At 41.9% G+C, this 26,592-nt stretch overlaps 1 protein-coding gene across 6 annotated transcripts in view; it reads left to right on the top strand.

Moving 5' to 3' along the window:
- Nucleotides 1-24,497, top strand: part of LOC137375484 (deleted in malignant brain tumors 1 protein-like) — a 55,698-nt gene extending 31,201 nt beyond the window's left edge. For 3 of the 6 annotated variants that reach the window (XM_068042819.1, XM_068042818.1, XM_068042817.1), the window contains 12 exons: nucleotides 4,380-4,694; nucleotides 7,747-8,061; nucleotides 12,765-13,076; nucleotides 15,474-15,788; nucleotides 16,164-16,478; nucleotides 16,552-16,626; nucleotides 17,801-18,103; nucleotides 18,873-19,004; nucleotides 20,133-20,219; nucleotides 20,853-20,942; nucleotides 22,227-22,313; nucleotides 23,579-24,497. In XM_068042819.1, the coding sequence (XP_067898920.1) occupies nucleotides 4,380-4,694; nucleotides 7,747-8,061; nucleotides 12,765-13,076; nucleotides 15,474-15,788; nucleotides 16,164-16,478; nucleotides 16,552-16,626; nucleotides 17,801-18,103; nucleotides 18,873-19,004; nucleotides 20,133-20,219; nucleotides 20,853-20,942; nucleotides 22,227-22,313; nucleotides 23,579-23,634 (2,402 nt within the window). In that variant the 3' untranslated portion in view covers nucleotides 23,635-24,497. Of the gene's footprint in view, nucleotides 1-4,379; nucleotides 4,695-7,746; nucleotides 8,062-12,764; nucleotides 13,077-15,473; nucleotides 15,789-16,163; nucleotides 16,479-16,551; nucleotides 16,627-17,800; nucleotides 18,104-18,872; nucleotides 19,005-20,132; nucleotides 20,220-20,852; nucleotides 20,943-22,204; nucleotides 22,314-23,578 lie in introns of all 6 variants that reach the window. The other 3 variants (XM_068042820.1, XM_068042821.1, XM_068042822.1) reach the window with 3 other exon arrangements.
- The last annotated feature ends 2,095 nt before the right edge of the window (nucleotides 24,498-26,592 follow it).

Genomic DNA, 26,592 nt, shown 5'->3' with positions numbered 1-26,592 from the left:
CAGAGTTTCCTGAATGACTAAAGCTGTAGCAGATAAAATGGGTTTGTAAAAGATGCCTATGACAATTATAAGTTTCATAATATAGTGAATAAGGAAGCTGAAGGTTGCAGATATTACTAAACTCAGAAATATGCAAACAATGAGAATTGTAACAGACTTCAGTAAGAAATAAAACAGGCCAGTAAAATGAGAAGACACGTAGCCAATGAAAGTTTACACAGAGAAGTGTGAAGTGATATATTTTGATTAGAAGGCTAGGAAAAGGCAATATAAGCTAAATGGTAGAATTTTAAAGGGGAGCAACTTTAAAGGATATGGAGACCTGGGTGCAGGTAGGTAGGTTTAGACAAATCTTTGAAGGTGGCAGAACAACTTGAGAATGTTGTTATGTGATGGAATATAGGTATAATAGGCTTAATTAGGTAGAATTTAGATATAAGTAATATATTATACCTTTTAGAATTAAAGATTGTATAAATGGTAAATTTTCAAGACTCACTGATATTCCCCTTTAAGAAGATAAAGTAAAAAAATGTCCCGGTCTTTCAAGGTACCTGTTACAATAAAATGAGAACCAGAAGCAAGATGGAAAATCCATGTCAGTGTTTCTGTTGCCAGGGAATTGGAGGAAAAACACACTGAAATGTCCGGTGTGATATCAGTAAAAGGTGGCCATAAATTTAATTAATTGATGGTGTTGGTACATGGAGGCAGATTGACACACAAGGAAAGTTCAAGATACCATAAAACACAATTACAGATAATACAATAATAAATTAGAAAAGTACTTACAGGAACAAGAGGTCAAGTAAACACATTTATAAACATTTTGACCAGATAAATACTCACAATTTCAAGAGCAGGGGATTTCCAACAAAACATTAAATGGAGATGTTAGTTAGTGATATTCCCATGTATGGATCTTGAAAGCAGGAAAAACACACACAGAAATCTAACACCTGTATGCTAAAAGGTCAGATGACACCTTAGAAACAGTATAATCATGAGGGTATCTGAAGCAAAAATTAGAAGTGTTGAATTCCTCAAACAATACTTCTCACTCTAACCTTTACTCTAGAATTTAAGGTAAGAGTTTACTTTAACTTTTGATGGCTAGTCTGCGACATTTCGCTGTAACATTAGCAAGGTAAGCTTTTGGATTCTATGTTAGAAATAAGATTATGTGTTACATCACTTAGTAATATTTGACATTGTGGTATACCTATCCACTTAAAAGTGTATTGCATGTTAAATTCATCACTAAATATGTAAAAGTTAATAAATCGTCTCATGTAGTATTCTGTATAGAGCTACAAGAACCCCTTCTCTGTGTCTCTTTAAGTGGAGAGATACGTATTGAAGAGAGTTTCCCAGTCCATTAATAGCTGGGATATTTATGATTTATCTATAATTATTAAAATTACTTCTTTCTTTTCTTTTGGGCCTCCTTATCTCGAGAGTCAATGGATACGCGCCTGGAGGTGGTCAGTGGTTTGTGAAGCAGCGCCTGGAGTGGCTATAAAGGCCAATTCTGGAGTGACAGGCTCTTCCACAGGTGCTGCAGAGAAATTTGTTTGTCGGGGCTGTTGCACAGTTGGCTCTCCCCTTGCGCCTCTGTCTTTTTTCCTGCCAACTACTAAGTCTCTTCGACTCGCCACAATTTAGCCCTGTCTTTATGGCTGCCCGCCAGCTCTGGCGAATGCTGGCAACTGACTCCCACGACTTGTGATCAATGTCACACGATTTCATGTCGCGTTTGCAGACGTCTTTATAGCGGAGACATGGACGGCCGGTGGGTCTGATACCAGTGGCGAGCTCGCTGTACAATGTGTCTTTGGGGATCCTGCCATCTTCCATGCGGCTCACATGACCAAGCCATCTCAAGCGCCGCTGACTCAGTAGTGTGTATAAGCTGGGGGTGTTGGCCGCTTCAAGGACTTCTGTGTTGGAGATATAGTCCTGCCACCTGATACCAAGTATTCTCCGAAGGCAGCGAAGATGGAATGAATTGAGACGTCGCTCTTGGCTGGCATACATTGTCCAGACCTCGCTGCCGTAGAGCAAGGTACTGAGGACACAGGCCTGATACACTCGGACTTTTGTGTTCCGTGTCAGTGCGCCATTTTCCCACTCTCTCTTGGCCAGTCTGGACATAGCAGTGGAAGCCTTACCCATGCGCTTGTTGATTTCTGCATCTCGAGACAGGTTACTGGTGATAGTTGAGCCTAGGTAGGTGAACTCTTGAACCACTTCCAGAGCGTGGTGACGTCAGAAATGCTCCATCCATCAATATTGGCGACCACGCTCTGGAATTATTAAAATAGGCTATCCAAAAGATGGTAATATTCTCTGCTAGTTTTCTTTCTTTAAGGGAAAACTATTTCAGTTCTTTGGACCCAAATAAGTGTCGATAAGAATTTGTTTGGTTTAAACTTAATTAAAGGAGATTCATAGGGATGTACTTCTGATTTGGTTTCGTCCCTATAAGAGGTTAAAATCATAAATCACTTCTGTTAAAATAACATATAGAATCTTTGATTGTATTAACAGAGGCATCAATTAAAAAAGCAACAAGTTATGCTAAATCTTTATAAAACACGACTTAGCCTCAGCTGTAGTATTGCATTCAATTCTGGGCAAAACAAGGAAGGATGCCAAGCCCTTGGAGAGGGTGCAGAAGAGATTTACTGGAAGAGGAAGTGGAACTACAGTTATGCAGTGGGATTGGAGAAACTAGGGTACTTCTCCGTAGAGCAAGAAAGACAAAGAACAGATTTTATAGAGGTGGTCAAAATTATGTGTGGTTTCGATACAGTAAATAAAGATAAATTGTTTCCAATACAGAGGTGTCAGTAGAGGAAGTGCAGAAGGTTTTAGGTTAAGCGGGCATCAAGATCGGCACAGGCTTGGAGGGCCGAATGGCCTGTTCCTGTGCTGTACTGTTCTTTGTTCTTTGTTCTAACCAGAAGACACAGATTTAAGGTGATTGGCAAAAGCATCAGAAACGACTTGAGAGAATTAAATAACTACTGTAAGGGGGGGGCGGTTTATAGGGATATGGGGAAAGAACAGGGCAATGGATTTGATTGGATAGCTCGATCTAAGAGCAGGCACGGACATAATGGGCCGAATGGCCTCCTTCTGTGGTGTATGATTCTATGTAAGAGATTACAGTAACTCATTAATGATTAGAACTACATTATCACATTAGATAGTTTGAAGCTTCAGATGGTTAGAATAAAATACTACAGCTGTATTCTCTGGTGAATGATAAAAATCTGGCCGTGCATCAGGATGACATCTAATATTTTATTCTTGAAACTAGGATTTCAGAGATAACCTGAATGTGCAAGACACTAAAGGGACTATGTTATGACATCATAACCCACGGATTCCGGGAAAGAATCAAAGTCCGATGGTGCATATAAAACTGTATAACAAAACTAAAGATTATTTGGAAGAAATCTTTAAATAGGTCAGCAACGAACGAACGCCGCTCATAGGTTATTACACTTACTATTGCCCACAAATCTTCTATGGGCTTTTGTACTGGAACTTGCCCAGTGCTTCGGATTCTAAAACGGTGTGGCACACTTTACACGGGAGCTGGGACACTGTGTGAAAGGGCAAGCGACTGTGTATCTCCTTAACCAACAAGATTGAAAAATCATTACTGAGACGCATAGAGTCTGAACGGGAAGTGGATGTTAGAATGATTAATTCAATGTCACATCATATATAGGAAACATAAAAGAGAGGAGAGGAAAGATGGCACTAAGGGAGAGATAGAAAGGGATCAAAAAGAAAGAGTAAAAAAGTTATTTTTTTTATTTCAACGAAATCTCCAACAATAATTACAATCTGGAGGAATGAGATACCATGCTAATAAAAATTAATTTTCAGTGCCAGTGAGGTTGCTTGGCAAGAATTGAGGCTGACAACAGACTTAAAAAAATATTTACACTTGAATAGGCAAACCCTGACTTTTCAGGCCTGTTTTGTGGATATCTATCACATTAGCAACCCTAACTACTCTTTCCCATGTGTTTGAATGTACAGTTTCTTGGCGAGGTACCGATATGGCGAAGCTTCTGGAGAATCTGGGGAACACTGACAGCTACCTGTATTTCGCTTTTAACTGCGCATGTTTGGCCGCAGGAAATCACTGTCCAATTTACTTTTTGATAAGCGTGAGCGCTGACGTCACGTTATTTTCAACTGCAAAACCGAACCGATGAAAAGTGTTATTAAACCGCGAACAGCAGATTTAAACACAAGGCAGATACTTCTAAATAATAACATTCTTTGTTCTTGTTTTAAGCTGTATATACGAGCAAATTCTCTTGAATATGTTTTACCATTTGTTTCGAAATCAACAGGACACCGACAGCCGAGACTGGTTGGCGGAACTGACGGATGCTCTGGAAGATTGGAGATACAGTACGGAGAGACATGGGGGACTGTGTGTGATTTGTATTGGGATTCACAGGACGCCCGTGTGGTGTGCGCGGCACTGAAATGTGGGGAAGTGATATCAGTAACCGGAGAGGCTTACTTTGGAGAGGGCAGTGGTCCTGTATGGCAGGATGCGTATGAATGCCAGGGTGATGAGACCATTCTCTGGGATTGCCCCACTACACCAATAAATCAACACAACTGTACGCACAGCAATGATGTCAGTATCATTTGTTCTGGTGAGTATTTTAGCTGTGTGTATCTGCACAAAAGAGAAAGAAAGACTCTACAAGAAGGATGAACCATCCGTGACCTACTAAGGAAGTTAAGGATGGGATTAGATTGAAATAAAATGCATACAATGTTGTGAATATTAATGGTAGGCCAGAAGATTGGAAACATTTTAGGAAGCAGCAAATGATGACTAAAAAAAAGGAGAAAATAGAATGAGAGTAAACAAGCGGGAAATATAAAAACAGACAGTAAGAGCTTCTACGAGTATATAAAAAGGGAGCGAGCACTAAAGTAAACGTTGGGCCCTTAAAGGGAATTAACAATGGGATGCAAGGACATGGCAGAGACTTTGAGCAAGTATATTGCCTTTGTCTCCACGAAAAGCAACTCAATAATAATTGAAAATCAGGGGCAAAAAGGAGAGAGGAACTTAAAACGATCATTATTCCTGGAGACAAGTTGTTAGGCGAACTTATGGGACTGCAGGCTGACAAGCCCCCTGGACCTGCATCCTGGGGTCTTAAAATAAATGGCTAAAGAAACAGTGGATGCATTAGTTGCAATCTTCTAAAATTCCCTCGGTTTAGGAAAGGTTCCAGCAGATTGGAAAACCACAGAAGTAATGTTGCAATTCAAGAAAAGGAGGCAGACAGAAAGCAGGAAACTATAGGCCAGTTAGCCTAACATCTGCCATTGGGAAAATGTTGGAATCATTATTAAGGAAGTATTAGTATTACAGTTAGAACGTCTTAATACAACCAAGCACAGTCAGCGTGGTTAAGAAAGGGAAATTATGTTTGACAAATTTAATATAGTTCTTTAAGAATGTAACAAGCAGCGTGGATAAAAGGGAACCGGTAGATGTACTGTATTTAGCTTCCCAAAAGACATTCGATAAGGTGTCACATAAAAAGGTTGCTGCACAAGATAAATGCCCATTGAATTGGAAATAATATATTAGCATGGATACAAAATTGACTAGTCAACAGAAGACAGAATGTCAGGATAAATGGGCAATTTTCAGGTTGACAAACGGTAACAAACAGATGCCACGGGAATCAGTGCTGAGGTCTCAATAATTCACAATTTAAATTAATGACTTGGATGAAGGAACCAAGTGTATTAGAGCAAACTGTAAGGAACCAAAGAGTCTGCAAAGGGATATAGATAGGGCAACAATTTGGCAGATGCAGTATAATGTGGGAAAATATGACGTTATCCATTTTGATAGGAAGAACAGCAAAGAAAAATTTTATTTAAGTGGAGAACGACTACAGAATGCTGTGGTGCAGATGGATCAGGGTGCCCTCGTACATGAAACAAGAGAAGTTCGCATATAGGTACAGCAAGTAATTAGGAAGGAAAATGGAATGTTAGCCTTTATTACAGTGGGAGACTAGAGTATAATAGTAGGGAAATCTTGCTATTATTGTACAGGGCGTTGGTGAGACCACGCCTAGAGTACTGCGTATAGTTTTAGCCTCCTTATTTGAGGATGGATATAATTGCATTGGCTGCAATTCACTTAGTTGAATCCTGGGATAAAGGGATTGTTTGTTGAGTAAAGCTTGAGCAGATTGGGTCAATACTGATTGGGGTTTAGAAGAATGAGAGGTAACCTTATTGAAACACACAAGATTCTGAGGGACTTGACAGGGTAAATGCTGAGATAATATTATCCCTCGTGAGGGAATCTGGAACCAGGTGGCATAGATTTGGAAGAAAGGGGCATCCGTTTAACATGGACATGAGGAGAAATTTCGTCTCTCAGAGGGTCAGGAATCTTTGGAACTCTCTACCCAGAGACCTGTGGAGGCTGGGTCATTGAGTATATTCAAGACTGAGATAGACAGATTTTTGAATGATAGGATTATGGGGGACAGGCAGAAAAATGAAGTTGAGGCCACAATCAGCCATTATTGAATAGTGGAGCAAGATCCAAGGGCCGTATGGCCTACCCCTGCTCCCATTTCATATTTTCTTACGTTATTATGTATCCGCCTGTATCTGGGAGTGTGAGCATCAGTATATGTACTGCACATCATTCTTACAGTGGATTGCGATAGAGATAGGGACAGACTCATTGATAGGTTTACATCTATTCAATTTCTGTGATAGATTGGATATATGTTATCACTGAACCTCTATCACCTCTTTGACAAACATCGTTGAAGCTCACGATCAGCCCCACACTGCAACTGCCATTTTAACATCGGATGTTGGAATTAACGCTGTGATCTCACATAGTCAGATCTTAGAAAAATTCCTTTATTCATCATTTAATGGAATCATATGCAGTTTAAAGTAAACAGAGGAATGTGATCCCAATGTTCCCACAGTCAAGTCAGTAACATCACAAGGTTTGCTGAGGCTCAAATTTCAGTGACATCTGGTGCATGACAACTGTACCATTCGAACCCATTCGATTCTGGTGATGTTGTGCTAACCCGCCAAAAATAGGATCCAAAAAATAAATTTCCTACCTCCAGCCTCACCTGCCCGCCAACTCCCAGCAGCTGCACCTTCCTTCCCAGTCGCCACCATTGCACCACTTTTCAAAGGAAGGCTCATCGCCATTTCCCATCTTGTCCCAGTTTTCCAAAATTTTGAAAACCTTCTCCAACCCCAGTCTTTCCTTTTGCTTTACGGTATCCAGGCTGATAAAAAAAAAAGCCCAAAGCTGCCTGTTCACTTGTTTCTAATTTATTTTTTCCAATCTTCAAAATTTCCATCTAATCCACCAGTAATGGACCTCAACATTCACCTTGTCGCTGGACAAGGATTGAGCTGTTGCATTCCTCAGTCAGTCCTTGCCTTTTTGTTCTGGCGCTGCAGAGCAGTGTTAGTTGTAGTAATCTCTTCATTTTTTGAGATCCTGCTTGTGTGGGTCACGGTGACTGTCACACATTGCGGCGTTTCTAATTCAATCCTAGAGAAAATATAAAGCTTTTCCTTTTTAAACAGTTCTATTTGTGTACATTTGATAGATTAAGCGAGCCAAAGACTTTCCAAAGACATATAAATTAACCCAATAATGTTAATTGTTTACACACAAAGGACAAAAAGGACCGCGATTGGTTGATGGTAAAGACACCTGCTCAGGGAGAGTGGAGATTCTACTGGGTGACACATGGGGCACAATTTGTGATACTTACTGGGATTTACAGGATGCGGCTGTGGTCTGCAATCAGCTCGGTTGTGGGGCCGCGATGTCAACGCCAGGGGGAGCGTTTTTTGGAGAAGGAGAGGGTCCGATCTGGAAGGATATCATCGAATGTAACGGCAATGAGATGCGTTTGAGCGACTGCCCCATTGCTTCCTGGGGACATCATCACTGCACACACGGAAATGATGCTGGGCTCATCTGTTCCGGTAGGCGTTTCATTCATTGTCACGTATCAATTATTCGCATACTTATATTATTATGTTTTGTATGTAGTAATTCTGGACGATACTCGATGTCACATATTGTTTACATTGGGATAAAGAGGGAAACAGGAGGCGTGAGCGTGGTCAAATCACCATGATTCAAAGCTTATCTACTCTTCTATTTGTCCTCATTGGCAGCAGGAAATTAGAATTAATATAACCTAGTTTCTCACTCCAAGCAGGTGTGTTGTACCTCAGTCCAAAACAAACCCGACTCCAAAGCGTGTGATTGTACCTGTCAGGGAAGGTTCCTCGGGGACTAACAGCTGCCGGGAGTTGTAACTATCTCCTGTTGATAAATAAAATAGGTTAAACAACGAGTGTTGGAGTTGTATAATTTCAGTCCGTTGGGAATTGGGGATTACTGTAATTCGAAAAGATAAAGGCTGGTCTATTATACAGACTATAAAACAATGTATAACATACAGTACAATATACTATCATAAGGAATTAAAGGAGATTTGGATCAAAAAACTAGCTTCCAGATATTTCAAATAAATAAGTCTCAAACATTAATAATAAACATTAATAAATATTAATGTGCACTCATGATTAATCGGATTTACCAATAATTTCAAGAACCTTTTTGATAATTATAGTATTCCCATGTTCTACCCAGCTAAAGGTAGAAACTCTGTCTATTCTAACCTCTCAGTTAATTTCAAGCGTCCTTCCTTCCATAATGGATAAGAGCGTGAGAGAAACCCAGAAAGGCGAGAAGGCAAAATCAAGAAATTATAGACATGTTAGTCTAACATTTGTGGTGGGAACGTTATTAGAATCTATAATTAAGGACAGAGTGGCTGTATACTTTGAGAAAATTGAGATGATCAGAGAGATACAACATGGATTTATAAAGGGAAGGAAATGTCTATCTAACCGAATTGAACTTTTTGAGGAAGGAACTAGAGCAGCGGATAAGGGAATGTCAATAGATATAGTTTGTTTGGATTTCCAGAAGGCATTCGACAAGGTTAGTCATAAGAGACAGTTCGCTAAAAAAAGATACAGCTCATGGAATTCAAGGAAAATTGTTGATCTGGTCAGCAGATTGCTTAGGCTGTAGAAGACGGAGAATAGGGATAATGAGCATGTACTCGAATTGCAAGAAATTGACTAGTGGTGTGTCACAAGGATCTGTGCTGGAGCCTCAACAATTCACAATATCTGTGAATGACTTAGATCACACAATAGATAGCCAAATCTCCAAGTTTGCCGATTGCATAAAGTTCGGTGGCATAGGAAGTGATGTGGACGGTAGCCTAAAATGACAAAGAGATTTTGACAGATTAAGTGAGTGCACAAAACTGTGGCAAATGAATTTCAAGATAGGTAAATGAGAAGTCATCCATTTTTTGATGATAAAAGGATACATAGGTGCATTTCAAATGGTGACGAGCAAGCAACAGTGGAGGTCCAAAAAGATTTAATGCAGTGATCAGTTGCAAAGACTATCAAAGACATTATTGGAATGCCAGCCTTTCAAACTAGAGGACTGGAATATTTGCGACAGCTATACAAATCCCTGTTTGGGCACATCTGGAGTACAGTGTGTCGGTCCGCGCACCGCACTTTCGAAAAGATATATTTTCCTTGGAAGACGTGCAGTTTAGACAATTCAGGATGCTACCATGGCTCCAAAGTTTAAATTGCGAGGAGAGATTACATAAACTAGGCTTGTCATGGATATTAAGGGATATGGAGCTAAGGCGGGGTTTGAATACGAATGGTGGAACAAACTAGAAGGGCTAAATGGACTATTCCTTATTTCTATATTAGAATCATAGAATCAAAGAAAGTTTAAGGAGCAGGAAGAGGCCACTTGGCCCATCTGTCTGTGCCAGCCGTAAAACGATCCACCTACTCTAATTCCACTTTCCAGCATTTGGTTCATAGCCCTGCAGATTACGGCACTTGAGGTACATATCCAGACTCCTTTTGAATGAGTTGAAGGTACCCTTTCAGGCAGTGAGTTCCAGACCCCCACAGCCCACTGGGTGAATTTTTTTTTCTCATCTCCCCTCTGCTTTTTCTACCAGTCACTTTAAATCTATACCCCCTAGTCACTGACCTCTCTGTTAAGGTGAAAAGCCCTTCACATCCACTCAAAATTTTGTACATTTCAATCAAGTCTCCGCTCAGCCTTCTCTGTGCCAAGGAGAACAACACCAGCCTATCTAATCATTCCTCATAGCTGATTTTTTTTCCAGTCCTAGCAACATCCTGGTAAATATGCTCTGTACCCTCTCTAGTACAATTGCATCCTTTCTGTAAGGAGGTGACCAGAACTGCACACAGTACTCAATTTCTTATGGAACCCAATCACACTTCATCCTTTGCTTCTTTACTGAACAACACTCCATTTAGTCTGTAATCTGTTGTCGGGAAGTGGGTTATACGAGCAAGAGCTGATTGTACTGCGTCTCCATAGATACCCTGAGATGGCTGTGTGCCTTCTCATTGAACCACTGCGGTCCAGGATATGAGCCAATCAACAGATTTTTATCGATTTTATTTCCCATTTACAAATTAATAAGTACATTCGGTGTCTATTTGAGTCGGTTATTGACATGTTTGGGGAAGTAGTTACATGACCTTTATCCTTAACCTATTAATAATCTCTCCCTTTCTTTTACAGGCTGGTCTGTGAAGGGCTTGGCCTCCTGACCAAGTTCTGACCGAGACCTGCCCCAAAACGTTAATTTCTCTCTTTCTCTCGCAGATACTGCAGTGTATTAGAACATAGAACATAGAACATAGAACATACAGCACAGAACAGGCCCTTCGGCCCACAATGTTGTGCCGATCCTTTGTCCTCTGTCAAGGACAATTTAATCTATACCCCATCATTCTCCTTTATCCATATACCTATCCAAAAGCCTTTTGAAAGTCCCTAAAGTTTCTGACTCAACAACTTCCCCGGGCAAGGCATTCCATGCCTCCACCACTCTCTGGGTAAAGAACCTTCCCCTGATATCCCCCTTATATCTCCCACCCTTCACCTTAAATTTATGACCCCTTGTAACACTTTGCTCCACCCGGGGAAAAAGTTTCTGACTGTCTACCCTATCTATTCCCCTGATCATCTTATAAACCTCTATCATGTCACCCCTCATCCTTCTCCTTTCTAATGAGAAGAGGCCTAGAATGTTCAGCCTTTCCTCGTAAGACTTATTCTCCATTCCAGGCAACATCCTGGTAAATCTCCTCTGCACCCTCTCCAAGGCTTCCACATCCTTCCTAAAATGAGGCGACCAGAACTGCACACAGTACTCCAAATGAGGCCTTACCAAGGTCCTGTACAGCTGCATCATCACCTCACGGCTCTTAAATTCAATCCCTCTGCTAATGAACGCTAACACCCCATATGCCTTCTTCACAGCCCTATCCACTTGAGTTGCAACTTTCAATGATCTATGCACATAGACCCCAAGGTCTCTCTGCTCCTCCACATGCCCAAGAACCCTACCGTTAACCCAGTATTTTGCATTCATGTTTGTCCTTCCAAAATGGACGACCTCACACTTTTCAGGGTTAAACTCCATCTGCCACTTTTCAGCCCAGCACTGCAACCTATCCAAGTCCCTTTGCAGACGACAATAGCCCTCCTCGGTATCCACGACTCCACCAACCTTTGTATCATCTGCAAATTTACTGACCCACCCTTCGACTTCCTCATCCAAGTCGTTAATAAAAATCACAAACAGGAGAGGACCCAGAACTGATCCCTGCGGCACGCCACTGGTAACTGGGCTCCAGGCTGAGTATTTACCATCTAAGACCACTCTCTGCCTTCTATCAGTTAGCCAATTCTTAATCCAACTGGCCACATTCCCCACTATCCCATGCCTCCTGACTTTCTCCATAAGTCTACCATGGGGGACCTTATCAAATGCCTTACTAAAATCCATGTACACCACATCCACTGGTTTACCCTCATCCACTTGCTTGGTCACCTGCTCAAAGAATTCAATCAGGCTTGTGAGGCAAGACCTACCCCTCACAAAACCGTGCTGACTGTCCCGAATCAAGCAGTGTCTTTCCAGATGCTCAGAAATCCTATCCCTCAGCACCTTTTCCATCAACTTGCCTACCACCGAAGTAAGACTAACTGGCCTGTAATTCCCAGGGTTGTTCCTATTCCCTTTCTTGAACAGGGGCACAACATTTGCCACCCTCCAATCACCTGGTACCACCCCCGTCAGCAGAGAAGATGAAAAGATCATTGCCAGCGGCTCTGCAATTTCATCCCTTGCTTCCCATAACATCCTTGGATATACCCCGTCAGGCCCGGGAGACTTGTCTATCTTCAAGTTATTCAAAAACCCCAACACATCTTCCCTCCTAACGAGCACTTCCTCGAGCTTACCAGTCTGTTTCACACCGTCCTCTTCAGTAATACACCCCTTCTCATTCGTAAATACCGAAGAGAAGTACTCATTAAAAACCTCACTTATCTCTTCCGGCTCAACACACAGTCTCCCGCTATTGTCCTTGACAATATTGTAGCGTATTTGCAACATTTTCTCTTTTATTAACGCAGCCAAAGTGAGACCACACAATAATCGGAACTTGCATCACTTATGTTAAAATATTTCCTTGTGAAACATGGCATGAACATTGATTTCTAAGTTGTTTTCCCACAGCTGAATATTGGCATCTGAGACTGGCCAATGGAGAGAGTGGTTGTGATGGCCGAGTGGAGGTTTATTACGGCGGTGCTTGGGGGAGAGTGATTGACAGCCTGTGGAATTTCAATGATGCAGATGTAGTGTGCAGACAGCTGAACTGTGGCACTGCAGTAAGTGTTCACAACCATTCGAAGTATGGACACGGCAACGGGCCGGTATGGATCAGCAACGTCAGCTGCAATGGAAGTGAACCCTACCTGTGGAACTGCAGTTTTACACAAGTGAACCAGGTTTCTATCGCTCATGAAGTGGGCGTGGTTTGCTCTGGTAAGAACCTATTTACTTATGCAAATTAAAATATATATCAATAACATCGTGTTTAAAGATAAACTCCTGAATATTCCCTGGCCTTGCTCACAGCAATTTTCTCACAGTAAGTGCACAGACGGTATATTTTTACCGTAATATTAATTCATCTCCTGTATCACAGAGTCATAGTCATAGAGTTGTACAGCATAGAAACAGGCCCTTCGGCCCAACGTGTCCATGCCGACCATAATGCCTATCTATACGAATCCTACCTGCCTTGATTAATTCCATATCCCTCTATGCCTTGCTCATTCAAGTACCTGTCCAGATGCCTCTTAAATGTCGCTACTGTTCCTGCCTCCACCACCTCCTCAGGCAGCTTATTCCAGATACCCACTATTCTTTGTGTGAAAAATCTACCCCTTTGATCCCCTTTAAACCTGCTCCCTCTCACCTTAAATTTATGCCCTCTAGTTTTAGTCACCCCTACCATGGGAAACAGACTCTGGCTATCTACCCTATCTTTGCCTCTCATAATTTTATATACCTCTATCATGTCCCCTCTCAGCCTCCTTCGCTCCAGGGAAAACAGACCCAGCCTATCCAATCTCTCCTTATAACTCAAGCCCTCCAAACCAGGCAACATCCTTGTGAATATTTGCTGCACCCTCTCTAGCTTCATCACATCTTTCCTGTAGTGCGGCAACCAGAACTGCACGAAGTACTCTAAATGCAGCCTAACCAACGTTATGTACAACTGTAACATGACCTACCAACTCTTGTACTCAATGCCTCGGCTGATGAAGGCAAGCATGCCGTACGCCTTCTTCACCACCCTGTCTACCTGTGTTGCCACTTTCAGGGAACTATGTACTTGCACCCCAAGGTCTCTGTGCTCAACAACACTCCCCAGGGCCCTGCCATTCACTGTATATGTCCTGCCCTGGTTTAAATTACCAAAATGCATCACTTCACACCTGTCTGCGTTAAATTCCATTTGCCAATCCCTTGCCCACTTTCCCAGTTCATCTATATCCTGTTGCAACTTCAGACAACCTTCTTCACTCTCCATTATACCGCCAATTTTGGTGTCATCTGCAAACTTACTAATCATGCCCCCTACATTCACATCCAAGTTATTAATATATATGTCAAACAACAGAGGGCTCAGCACCGATCCATGCGGCACACCACTGGTCACTGGCCTCCAATCTGAAAAATAACCCTCCACTACTACCCTCTGCCTCCTATCACCAAGTCAATTTGCTAGCTCACCCTGGATCCCATGTGTTCGAACCTTCATTACACTCAAACTCATGAGTGCAGTAGCGCAGCGTTTTAATGTTACTGGACTATTACTGCAGAGGCCTAGGCTATTAATTCAGGGAAAATAAGTTTAAATCTCACTGTGGCAGGTTGAGCATTTGAAATCAGTTCAAAATAAAATTCTGGAACAAAAATCTGGCATCCGTAAAAGAGACATCGAAGCTTTGCGACTGTCATAAATACCCAATTAGTTCACTACGTCCTTTAGGGGAAGGAAACCTACTGTCCTTACCCTTCTCCCCTTTGCGTGCCTCGAGTTCCAAATAATGGGCGTTGCTCTTAACTGCACGCTGAAGTAACCTAGCAAGCCATTAAATTATATCACAACCTGCTGAAGAGTAACTGGAGATGGACATTTCTATCTTTATCAGTGATGCCCGTATCGGAGAATAGATCTTTTAAAAAATAGAGACATTGGATGAAGCATTTTCAGTTGAAATTCAGTTTCAGTTTGAAAATCATAGATTTAGACCTTGCTTTTATCTTATTTTGCATTATACACTCTGAAAACCTGCAGCACTCTAGGAGGCTGCTATTAAGAGGTTCACGTAGCTCGTTTTCGTTGCAAATGCGGATGTAAGAATTTGTAATAAAATCATTTGACAGAAACATAAAGGTCGAGTCTATGGAACAGTATTTATTTAGAGATACAGAACTGAGACATTGTTTGAGTGGTGGTTAGAGTCATAATCATAGAGAGATACAGCACTGAAACAGACCCTTTGGCCCACCAAGTCTGTGCTGACCAACAACCACCCATTTATACGAATCCTATATTTAATCCCATATCTCCCTACCACATTCTCCTACCAAGACTAAAGGCAATTAGCCAATTTACTTATCCACCTGCAAGGATTTAGCTGTGGGAGGAAACCGGGGGACCTAGCAGAAAGCTTGCAAACTCCGCACAGGCAGTACCTAGAATCGAAACCGGGTCGCCAGAGCTGTGAGGCTCCGGTGCTAACCGTTGCGCTACTCCTAAATATTAATGTGCAAGGGTATATCACTTGGGAATGAATCGACTGGGAGCTGTGCAGTAGCTGATTCCTGGGTCGGATACTGTTTAATATAATTATTCCTGTACAACAGATCATATTCTCATAAGGTTGGCGGATGGTGGAAGTCAATGTGCTGGAAGGGTCGAGGTTTACTACAATGGAACCTGGGGAACTGTGTGTGATGATTCCTGGGATTTAGCAGACGCCCATGTTGTCTGTAACCAGCTGAAGTGTGGACAAGCTCTAAATGCAACCGTTTCCGGTTGGTTTGGCCCAGGATCGGGGCCTATCTGGTTGGACAATATGAAATGTTCAGCGAATGATTCAGTTTTGTGGAAATGTCTGGCCGGCCCGTGGGGTGAAAGCGATTGCATGCATAAAGAAGATGCTGGTGTTATCTGCTCGGGTGAGATGTGCTTTCAAATATGCGCACTTTTTGACTTCAGTTAAAGGGCCATTTTTAACAAATGTGGGATCAGGACAACTGATTAGTAGCCATGGTAAACATTGTATTTGACACTTCAGGCCTTGCGCTGTAGATGACCAATAGGAAATCCCTTTGGTCTACTGACGCTCCATCACAATGTAGAATGTGTCCGCATAAGATAGTCTTATTTCTTCTATTTATTTCCGCTGAAATAATTGGCGTTTTACAATTTCTGAAATAAGCAATCTGTTAAATGCAACGTTGTTATGTTTTAGCCTATGACTTCTTCTTCATACATTAACAGAGGTGAGTTACCGCTAAGGCGAAGATTAAACTTTACACTTTCTTGTACAGAGCACAAGGCGATAAGGCTGCAGAATGGACCGAGTCCCTGCCAGGGTAGAGTTGAAGTTTTCTATAACAGGACCTGGGGCACTGTTTGTTCCGATAACTTTGATCTGGAAGATGCAGAAGTGGTTTGTAAGCAGCTTGGCTGCGGCTCGGCCCGAATTGTGCTCACTGATACCACATTTGGAGAGGGTTCTGGACAGATCTGGCTCGATGATGTGAACTGCCGTTGGCACGATTCCCTCTTATGGCAATGTCCATCTTCACCATGGGGCCAACATGATTGTAGCCACCAGGAGGACGTAGGAGTCATTTGTTCAGGTAAGAAAAGTAAATGGAACCCGTTTCTTTTAGGAAGTTTCATTAAAGTAAATTGATGGGATTTATTTTTCAGAAATAAATCCGATGAAGAACCGCGACGAGGTGGATACGAAGCAAAATAAAATGGTACCAGCTTCAGACGATGCCCGTAAGTAGTTGATCGATATCCATAACAGAGATTGATATTTTAAGGATCGTGAGACATGTGTCCTGAATTTTATTTTACTCCTGTTTATTCTTAACCCATCTGTATATTTTATTTATATCCCTAGGTGTATATAATCAGTCTGTCCAACCCCTCATTACTTCTTGTCTGTTAGTACAAAGCCATTATAAGTTCAGTAGCGAATGCACTTGACAGAGTCAACGACAGTGGGCCAATGAATTGTCTTTCTACGAGTTTAGTTCAGCACTGTCAGAATCAGCTGCCTGGAGAGTTACAATGGTCAGTTGTCATTGATCACTTGGTAACTCGCTGTTGTTAATGAATAGAACGAGTTGAGGGGTAGGGAGAGGGAGGAGAAAATGTTGAAGAAAGGGAGATTTTTTAGTCAGATATCGGCAGCGCGTGAGCCAGTTAGCAGACAGGCCACACTGTATTCAACACGAGGGTTGGCCCGTTGCCCCTGTCGGGGAAAATCCAAACTTCCTATTCTGAATTCTGGCATGGTGGGTTTTATTTTACAACTGCTCTCCTCGATGCTAGGCTCTCGGAAGACTTAAACTCCCCAATGTTGAATTGGGCAGTAATTGTATTGAGGGCTTGATGGCAGAGAATTTCTGAAGTATGAAAACCCTTGTTTATGCAGCGAGTGGTTACAATTTGGAATGCACTGCATGTTAAGGTGATGGAAACAAATTCAGTAGTATTTTTTAAAAAGGAATTGGATAAATACTTGGAGGACAAGTTGCAGGGATGTGGCGAAGGAGTGGGGAGTTGGGATAAACTGGATTGCGCTTCAAAACAGCCAGCGCGGACCTGATAGACTGAGTGGCCTCCTTCTGTCCTGTGCTATTCTATGACTCCAATTTTAATTCAATTGGTTCCATTGAAATTTTCCAAAGGCTCTCATTAATCACGATCATTCCTGAGAGAATGGGGTTATTTTCCGCCGTACTGGTTCGCTATCTAATTTAGCTTTATGTATTGCGGCAGATTATCCCGAAACATTTGCTAGGGAGAAACCCAGAATTTTTAATTTGTGTCCTGCCAAATTATGAAAATTTGGGTTAGGACTCGGAAAAGAACAAATGCAAGAAAGTGATTGTTTCCAAGTGCAAGTTAAAGTGTCCAAGTATTCACCCTGTATCTTTTAATGCAGAGTTGCGGCTGGCTGCTGGCTTCGATAATTGCTCAGGAAGAGTTGAAATCTTCTTCAGCGGTACGTGGGGAACGGTATGCGATGATTCCTGGGATAGACACGATGCCGCTGTCATCTGTAGACAAATAAACTGTGGCGACCCCGTGTGGGCACCCGGAAAGATTGTATTTGACCGAGGAAACGGCACCATTTGGATGGACGAGGTTAAATGCAAGGGGAGTGAGCTATTCCTGTGGGACTGCCAATTTTCAGCAAAGGGTCATGACTGTGAACATAAAGAAGATGTCAATGTGATATGTTCTGGTACGCCATTTTAAAGCGACCCCTTGATTTTGCAATTCTCATCCTTGTGATCAAAACCCACCATGGCCTCGGCTCGTCCCTATCTCTCTCTTCTCCTCCAGCTCTACTACCCTCCTAGCTCTCTGCAATCCCCCAATCCTGGACTCTTGTCTATCCCCAAGTTTCAACACTCCACCATTGCCTTCGTGCCTTCAGCTGCCTGGGCCCTAGGCTCTTGAATTCCCACCCTAGCCCTCTCCGCCTCTCTCGCCTCCTTTAAGTCGCTCCTTAAATCCGGCAACTTTGTCCAAACTTTGACCAAGTTTTGCCCACTCAATGAATCTGTCTACGTCCCTTTGCAACCTTCTGTTGCTTTCTGCATAATTTAATGTTGCGCCTAAGTTGGTGTCGTCAACAAATTTGAGTGTACGGCTCCGTATTTCTCCATGTTTTTGGGACTTTACATTATCTTGCCCTCCGTCACGAACTGCATCTATTCTACCCAGCAGTGCAATTAACTGTTAATGGCAGCTTGCGATCGAAGACTTGGGAAATGGTAGAGAGTGTGCAAGTCACACTGAAGCTGAGGCTTCTTAACTGAGTTAAAACTAAAATGTTGTGCAGAGTAAGAGTAACCGTAACAGCCACAACAGAACTCCTGTCAAATGATGGGTTTCTTCCCAATTATATCCCATGAATATTTTAGTTCAATCCTGTTGCTGTTTCCACGAGTGAACGAAGTGAGTGGGACACATTTTCCCTGTGCTAATATTAAGTGTTTCACTTACAGGCCATCAGAAGTACAAAGCGCCTGCCAGCCAGCAGAGACCCTCTATTTTCCTCATCCCTTCAATTTTTGGTGCTCTTTTGGTTGTCGTATCAATTGTTTTGGCTGCAGTACTGCAGAGACGCTTCCAGAAAGGTTGGTTCATAAGTCGTAACAATTCCTGGAGAATAAATGGTGTGTCCTATCACTGGTTATCTTTTCCAGTCATTGTTAAGTGCTATTGAAACGGGCTGAAAGGCCATGGGAAGTCCAAAATATACGGGATAAAAGAGAGTTAAACACTCAGCACAGATTTTTTTTGTGGAGTAATGAGACAAACCAAACTTTTGCTTCCAAAATCAATGATACGGATTTACTGAGAAATAAGTTCGTTTGCATGGAAAAGTAACGAAGCTCCTTAAAGTAATAAAAACAAGAAATGCTGGAAATGCACAGCAGGTCTGGCAGCATCTGTGGAGAGAGAAGCAGAGTTAATGCTTCAGGTCAGTGACCCTTCTTTAGAACTGACCTGAAACGTTAACTCTGCTTCTCTCTCCACAGATGCTGCCAGACCTGCTGAGTATTTCCAGCATTTCTTGTTTTTATTTCAGATTTCCAGCATCGGCAGTATTTTGCTTTTATCTCCTTAAAGTAGTGTTTCCGCGTTTCATTCTTTCCCTGCGATTTGCAGAGTGTTTGTAAATGGGCGCGTCCTTGATCTGCACCTGCAAGCGTCATGGGTTGACTTGTTCCATTAAGGCCTTACGGTCTCTATTTCTTCAAAATATGCCCCGATGTAGGCACACCACAAGAGGTTGAAAGTGGTCAACTTGGCGAGATCCTGCTCAGATCATGGGAACCAAGTTGTGGTGGAGGGAGGGTGGGAGGGGCGAAAAGGACATCAGAGGCATCACAGAAGATACGACAATTATTTTCATTGCCTCAGCAGGATATTCAGGAGTTGGCCTCTCCAGCAGCTGCCAATAGGCCTTGGTTCGTCTTCCTAGTATAGTCCCTGCTATAAGATCGTGCCAAGACTTGGTTCTGTACCGGTAATGCGCCCAGGCGGTGCGGATGGCTCTCATCAGAAAAACTGGGGGCAGAGAGCACCTGAGGAACACAAAGCTCTTCAGGGACGGGGGAAGGCGAATTATGTTGCGATATCAGAATCTGACTATTGTCGGTAACAATAATGAGAGATAGAAAGAGGAACAAGGGGAACTAGAGATATAAATAACTCTGGACTCTTGTTCACCCGATAGTATCGTGTTCTTGGTGTTACAGGCAGCGGAAACAGACATCGTTCCACAACTGGATTTCCTCAGCCTGTTTATGAGGAGATAGAGATTCAGGAGCCTGGGGCAGAATCCGGTAATTATAACTAAGCTTCAGGCATTTTGTTACTTCCATACAGTACTGCCTCCTTATTTAAGGAAGGATGTAAATGCGTTAGAGGCAGTACAGAGACGGTTTACTAGACTAATACCTGGAATGGGTGGGCTGTCTTATGAGGAAAGATTGGACAGGTTAGGCTTGTAACCACTGGAATTTAGAAAAGTAAGAGGCAACTTGATTGAAACATATAAGATTCTGAGGGGTCTTGACAAGGTGGATGTAGAAAGGATTGTTCCCCTTGTGGGAGAATCTCAAACTTTGGGTCACTGTTTAAAAATAAGTGGTCACCCATTTAAGACAGAGATGAGGAGAATTTTTTTTCTCTCAGAGGGTTGTAAGTCTTTGGAATTCTCTTCCTCAACAGGTTGTGGAAGCAGAGTCTTTGAATATTTTTAAGACAGTGGTAGATAAATTCTTGATAAGCAAGGGGTGGAAGGTTATCGGGGGTAGGTGGAAATGTGGAATAATCAGTTCAGCCATGAACTTTATTGAATGGCGGAGCAGGCTCGAAGGGCCAAGTGACCTATTCCTGCTCCTAATTTGTATGTTCATATGTTCGTATCTGAAATAATCTTAGTATTTTAAGATTGCACTGTGTTTCTGTTATAGATTCACATTCTATCAGTTCAGCAGACAAGTTGCCATATTATATAGACAGTGGTTTATATGAAGGTGACAATGAAGATCTAAATATGGAAGGTAGGAGACTAAAATGTCGCGGATGCTGGAAATCTGAAATGTAATCAGAAAATGCCAGGAAAACTCAACATGTCTGGCAGCATCTGAGGAGAGAGAAAGAGTTAACGTTTTAGGCCAATGACTTCCACAAATGCTGCTAGACCTGCGAGTGTTTTCAACATTTTCCATACTTATTTTACAACAGTTTGAGATTTGTCACATGTTTTCCAGCTCCCAACCGCATCCTCCAACTCCCACACCTTCCACAAGGCAGATTGACATAAAATGAACCAATCCCTCACACACACACAGACTTTACAAACACATTGCAATCTAACCATAGAGAGGTTTTCGTGTGGACTCTTCATTTTTTTCCATTCACGGGATGTCAGCGTCCCCGGCAAGGTGAACATTTATTGCCCATCCCCAATTGTCCTTGAGACGGTGGTGGTGAGCTGCCTTCTCTGGTGAAGCTACTCACACGGGGCTGTTAGGGAGGGAGTTCCAGGATTATGACGCAGCCGCAATGTAGAAACTGCGATATATTTCTAAATAAGAATGGTGCGTAACCGGGAGAGGAACTTGCAGGTGGTGGTGTTCCAATGTGTGTACTGCCCTTATCCTGCTGGGTGGTAGAGGTTCCGAGTTTGGAATGTACTGTTGAAGAAACCTGAGCGAGTTACTGACGTGCATCTTTGCAGAGTGTTTGTAAATGGGCACCTCCTTGATCTGCTCCAGCAAGCGTCGTGGGTCGACATGTTCCAGTAAGGCCTTACGGTCTCCATTTCTTCAAAATATGCTCATGGAGTTCCCCGATACAGGCACACCCCAAAAAGTTGAAAGTGGTCGACCTGGCGAGATCCTGCTCAGATCACGGAAACCGGGTTGTGGTGGAGGGAAGGTGGGAGGGGCGAAAAGGACATAGGAGGCATCACAGAAGACACAACAATTATTTTCACTGCCTCAGCAGGATATTCAGGAGTTGGCCTCTCCAGCAGCTGCCAATAGGCCTTGGTTCGTCTTCGAACCATAATCCCTGCTACAAGATCGTGCCAGGACTTGGTTCTGTACTGGTAATGCGCCCAGGCAGTGCGGATAGCTCTCATCAGAAAAATTGGGGCAGAGACCACTTGAGGAACACAAAGCTCTTCAGGGACGGGGGAAGGCGAATTATGTTATTATATCAGAATCCGATTATTGCCGGAAAATAATAATGAGAGATAGAAAGAGGAACAAGGGGAACTAGAGATATAAATAACTCTGGACTCTTATTCACCCTATAGTCTCGTGTTCTTGGTGTTACAGGCAGCGGAAACAGACAACGTTCTACAACTGGATTTCCTCAGCCTGTTTATGAGGAGATAGAGATTCAGGAGCCTGGGGCAGAATCCGGTAATTATAACTAAGCTTCAGGCATTTTGTTACTTTCATACAGTACTGCCTCCTTATTTAAGGAAGGATGTAAATGCGTTAGAGGCAGTACAGAGACGGTTTACTAGACTAATACCTGGAATGGGTGGGCTGTCTTATGAGGAAAGATTGGACAGGCTAGGCTTGTAACCACTGAAATTTAGACGAATAAGTGGCAACTTGATTGAAACATATAAGATCCTGAGGGATCATGACAAGGTGGATGTAGAAAGGATATTTCCCTTTGTGGGAGAATCTCGAACATGTTTAAAAATAAGGGGTCATCCATTTAAGACAGAGATGAGGAGAATTATTTTTCTCTCAGAGGGTTGTAAGTCTTTGGAATTCTCTTCCTCAAAAGGTGGTGGAAGCAGAGTCTTGTGACTTATAGCCCAAGCTTGGATGTTGTCCAGGAACTGATGGCAAGTTGTTCAATCTCTGAGGAATTGCGAATGGAATTGAACACTATACATGTACCAGCAAACATCCTCACTTTTGACCTGATAATGGTGGGCAGGTCATTGATGAAGCAGCTGAAAATGATTAGGCCTAGGACTCTCCCCTGCAGAACCACTTCACCAATATCCCGGGGCTGATGTGATTGGCCTGTTACAATCACAGCCATCTTCCCTTGTTCTCGATATGATTATAGCCAGTGGAAGCTTTTCAAAAGGATATGGAAGCATCATTTAGACTTTTCACGTGAGATAATGCCTAGTGATACAACACTATCTCCATATTAGTGGTAAGCCTCCAATGTCTCTTGTGTTGGGTGGTTAGAAGGGCCACGGGCCTTATAGAAACTGTGAACAGAGAGAAATAGTGCACCTGTACACAGTGTACTTTAAACGTGTTAGAACTTCACCCTATAGAAAGGTCAGAAAATCAGTGTCATGGCTTCAGCACTCAGAAATAGAAAAACAATTCACCATTGTCTAGCGAGAGACACATTTATCCCATCTTGCAGTTTCATATCAACTAAACGCATGATTAGTTTTCAAGGGCAATTATTCTGACGTGTTCAGTGCGATTTTGTAAATAGGACTGAACTGTCTCAATTAAAGTAATTTGGTTCCTTGTGTCGAGTGAGCGATAACTGAACAGATATGCAGAGTGATGGGATGGACTAAAAGTAAACTAATTTGTAGCTGGATAGATTCACAAACAGACTACGTGAAAGCTGCACTCATTATTTTCGTGGCTACATTGACTACACAACCAGCTCAATATTCCTGTCTTTTTTCCAGATTCCTTAACTCCATTTGAAGCTGAATTGGGAGGAGAATATGACGATGTTCAATAAGTTGTGAGACCACTTGAGTTGCTCACCCAGCAGTTTGCTACGATCACTCTGATCACTTGTTAATTACATTTTAAATTTGATTTGAATCAGGTCCTGATATTGGAAATTGAAAATAGAATCCAGCAGATTTAGCAGTCATCATTAATGGGGAAGTTCCAGTGGTAAGCTCTGTGGTATGAAACAGGACAGTAAGTTGCTGTGCAGAGAATGATAAATTAGAACGTTCTATGGACTCAATCACTAGTTCGAAATCTAAAGTGGGTTTCGTTTGGATTTTTTGGTATATATCTTGACCTTCATAATTTTCACGTCCTGGCCATTTTCTTCTGGAGACTGCGATTATAAAGGTCTGCACGTTTTCTTATTCTAGTTTTTACATGTACGTGTTTTGAGGAATTGTGCCTGGTTTAATTTTGTTCCTGGCCCTGAGATACTAGTTTTCATAAAAGTGATGTTGCTGACCGTGTATCATCCAAAGCGGGACCGCCTATCTGGTAGTGGCATAATAAGTGCAGACTGAAGTGAAATAAATTGACCAATGAACTGATGAATGATGTTTGACTCACTGTGCTGGGCAGATCATATCCATCCTAGCTGTACACTTTGGAAGTCTCGCTATCTCTTAAGTTATAGATATGCAAACGTTTAACTTGTTGGCTGGCTTGTTAATCAGATATCAAACCTGAACCCTGACTGTTAATTGAAGAGTTCTTGTAATCATTTACTCATCAAATCATGTGTCACAGATTTATTAAGTATGCAGCGCAAACAATAATACTGAAACAGACTTTTAAAAGCAGAACTTACAACAAACCATGATAGTTTGATTGGAAAATTCAAACATGTTACAATTAGTTGAGTATCTTAGGCCTTTACCAATCCAAATACTCAAGACATTCTACAATCTTTTAGCATTATATAATTATATAATCGCTAAAAATACATATCAAAATAAGGAAAATTTAATTGGTATATGCCTTTTAAATATTTTAGCGTCCTTACTTAAAAAGAAACTCTTTTTCCATATAACAGTATAACAGCATATAACCCCTTTACTTTGTTTGTTTCACTTTTGTTCCATATAATTGCAATTTTACCAAATGAAACCTTGAATTTTACGTCTGTCTTTGTTTCTATATCATTTGTAACAATTAGAAAGGATGATAGATTCTCAAATTTTTCCTTTGCCGCTATTTGATTTCCCCGTACCTTTATCAAATGATTTAATGCTAGTCTTTAATTCAACCTATTACTATTTCATCCTAAAACTATTCATTGCTGCTGGGTCAGGCTTAAATTGACTTAAAGCTGCCTGTTCAAAAGTCAACGGTTAACATCACTAAACCATAAAGAATAATCAATAGCAGTATAACATTAGTAGACTTCAGGACAGTCGGATGAATCTTTTCCTTACGAACAGTGCGAACCTCTAGTAACAATGACATCAAGAGCAACAATCAAAAATCCCAACCCCACTTGTCACCACAGCAAACTCACACTCTGCAGTAAATGTTCTAGTTCTGTTTTGCCTTGATGAATATAAAAATCCTTAACTCACCGACTACGGTCCCAATGGCTATCTGAAATTACATTATGCATGAATTGAAGCACCATTGATCCTACTATCAGAAAAATTAAAGCTCCTGAGTTCTTCTGACTTCTTCAACATCCTGTCTGCCCTGACAATGCGGAACCTATAAATGCATCGTCATCGACCAGTCACAATGCTGAGCTGATTTCATCTGCACACCTGGCCCATCGAGACAGGCAATGATGCCCAGCCTAAATAAATGAGTGACTTTGTTTAGGTAAATTGAAAATGGCGCTTGTAGAGTTACGTATATTGTCATGAAACTATAAGCGGTAAGAAATGGAACGATATCACTGCGAAAATATATACTCTTCATTTATATATTTGATGTGAAAGAAACAAGTTTATTGATTGTTAATTATGCCTCACCTCGCCAGAAGGATAAAGGAATAGAAAGATGTGCAGATAGGATCGGAAGAGGGGTGGGTGGAGGCTCGTATAGACCATAACGTCAGCATGGGCCTGTTGAGATAAATGAGCTGTTTTTGTGAAACAGACTCTACATAACTCTCTCTATCTATACATGTATAGTAATTCTGCTGACAGCTTGTTTATTGTAGATATTAATGACACGTAGAAACTCACTCCGAAAATAGTAAACATACGTGAACATGGAAATCCATGGTAATGTTCACAGTGCACGAGAAGAAATTTGGGACTGCCCCAAACGGCAGTGGACTCCAGTTTCCCTCAGGATGAAATGTGACCTACAACGGTTGCTTGTGAATTTTCCCCGTTATGTCATGTTTCTTTGTTCCTTAAGTTGCAGCTGCCCGAGTGAAATTAGCTTTTTACATACGAACATACGAATTGGGAGCAGAAGTAGTCCATTCGACCCCTCTAGCCTGCTCCGTCATTCAATAAGATCATGGCTGATATGTTTCTGTCTCGAATTCCACACTCCCTTCTGCCTCCTATAACCTTTGATTCCCTTGCCTAACAAGAATCTATCCACCCTGCCTTAAAATTATTAAATGACCCCGCCCCACCACCTTCTGAGGCAGAAAGTTCCAAAGTCGTACAATACTCTAAGCGAAAAGAAAATCTCCTCATCTCTGTCCTAAAAGGGCGACCCCTAATTTTAAAATAGTGCCCCCTAGTTCTGGACTCCCCCACAAGAGGAAACATCCTTTCCACATCCACCTTGTCAAGACCGTTCAGGATCTTATATACTTCAATCAAGTCTCCCCTCATTCTTCTAAACTCCAGTGAAAACAACTCCAGTCTGTCCACCCTTTCCTCATAACACCACTCATTCCAGGCATTAATCTAGTAAACCTCCTCTGAACCATCTCCAACATATTCACATCCTTCCTGAAATATAGAGACCAAAACTGCACACAGTATTCGAGATGTGTCTCACCAAT

The sequence above is a fragment of the Heterodontus francisci genome, chromosome 11, assembly GCF_036365525.1.
Source record: "Heterodontus francisci isolate sHetFra1 chromosome 11, sHetFra1.hap1, whole genome shotgun sequence".
In the NCBI taxonomy this organism is placed as follows: domain Eukaryota; kingdom Metazoa; phylum Chordata; class Chondrichthyes; order Heterodontiformes; family Heterodontidae; genus Heterodontus; species Heterodontus francisci.
This window is presented reverse-complemented; position numbering and strand designations above follow the sequence as displayed.